This window comes from Mus caroli, chromosome 5 (assembly GCF_900094665.2).
Source record: "Mus caroli chromosome 5, CAROLI_EIJ_v1.1, whole genome shotgun sequence".
In the NCBI taxonomy this organism is placed as follows: domain Eukaryota; kingdom Metazoa; phylum Chordata; class Mammalia; order Rodentia; family Muridae; genus Mus; species Mus caroli.
The window spans coordinates 129,591,135-129,592,117 of record NC_034574.1 but is presented as its reverse complement, the minus strand read 5'-3'; the positions used below and the strand labels follow the sequence as shown (position 1 = coordinate 129,592,117).

The following is a 983-nucleotide window of genomic DNA, read 5'->3' as shown; positions in this document are numbered from 1 at the left end:
TGGCCATGGACAGCGGCTGGCCCACACCAAAGATTTATGTGGAGGAGGAAAGGGAGAAGTCCTGGTATTCCTCTTACCCAGTGCTGTGAGAAAACCAGGGATAATAATAGAGTTTGCTCATCAATTAATGGGAGGAAACAGCACCAGTGGAACTTTCCAGAAGGGCATCTGCAGGGTGAGGTGAAGAGGGCCTGGTGGGAACTTGGGAGTGTTTCAATTTCTATCCTGTTGNTGGGACAAATACCATGGCCAAGATCAGCTCAGGGGAGGACAGGGTTTATTTCAGTTTGCAGGGCATAGTCTGCCATTGAGGGAAGCCAGAGCAAGAACCTGAAGTTGAAACCATGGAGGAATTCTACTTGCTGGCTTACTGATTCAGGCTTTTACAGCCAGGACCATCTGCTTAGGGAATGGTGTCACCCAGAGTGGGCTGGGCTCTCCTACATCAATTAACAATTAAGACAATCCCCCAGGCATGCCCACACACCAGTCTAGTTTGGGCATCTCCTCTCAGATGACTCTAGAGTCATCTCTATAACTATATAAGGATGCCCAGAATGGCTGGGGCTACAGAGGTCCCTAATCAAGCATTTCTAAATGTGTGATTTGGATGGACATGGTGAGCAGCTGTGGTAAACAAAGAAATAGAGGCTGTCAGAAGGGCTGGTTCAAGGTTTCCAAATTGGCAGGGGGCAAACAAGCTGGGATAGCTTGGATTAGCTCTCCTGGCCTCAGGATTGGGGTAACCATGTAGATTAAGCATGAAAGGCGGTGGGTGGATAGAGATTGGAGTATGAGAACTGAGAGTGTATGAGTCTTTCATGATGTCCATTCATCAAACTTTTATTCGTTACCAATGGGGGGAAGACCCAGGGCAGGGTCAGGATGCTGGGAATGTCTCTGTTCACATCTAATGGGGGATCAGTGGCCTTTTCTGACCTCAGGTATTCAATGACTTTACCCACAGGTCCCCCAGGACCACA

At 48.5% G+C, this 983-nt stretch overlaps 1 protein-coding gene across 1 annotated transcript in view; it reads left to right on the top strand.

The window, feature by feature from the left end:
- The first annotated feature begins 610 nt into the window (after positions 1–610).
- Col26a1 (collagen type XXVI alpha 1 chain) overlaps positions 611–983 on the top strand; it is a 7,438-nt gene continuing 7,065 nt past the window's right edge. The window contains exon 1 of the mRNA XM_029477811.1: positions 611–619. Coding sequence (XP_029333671.1) covers positions 611–619 — 9 coding nt within the window. The remainder of the gene's footprint in view (positions 620–983) is intronic.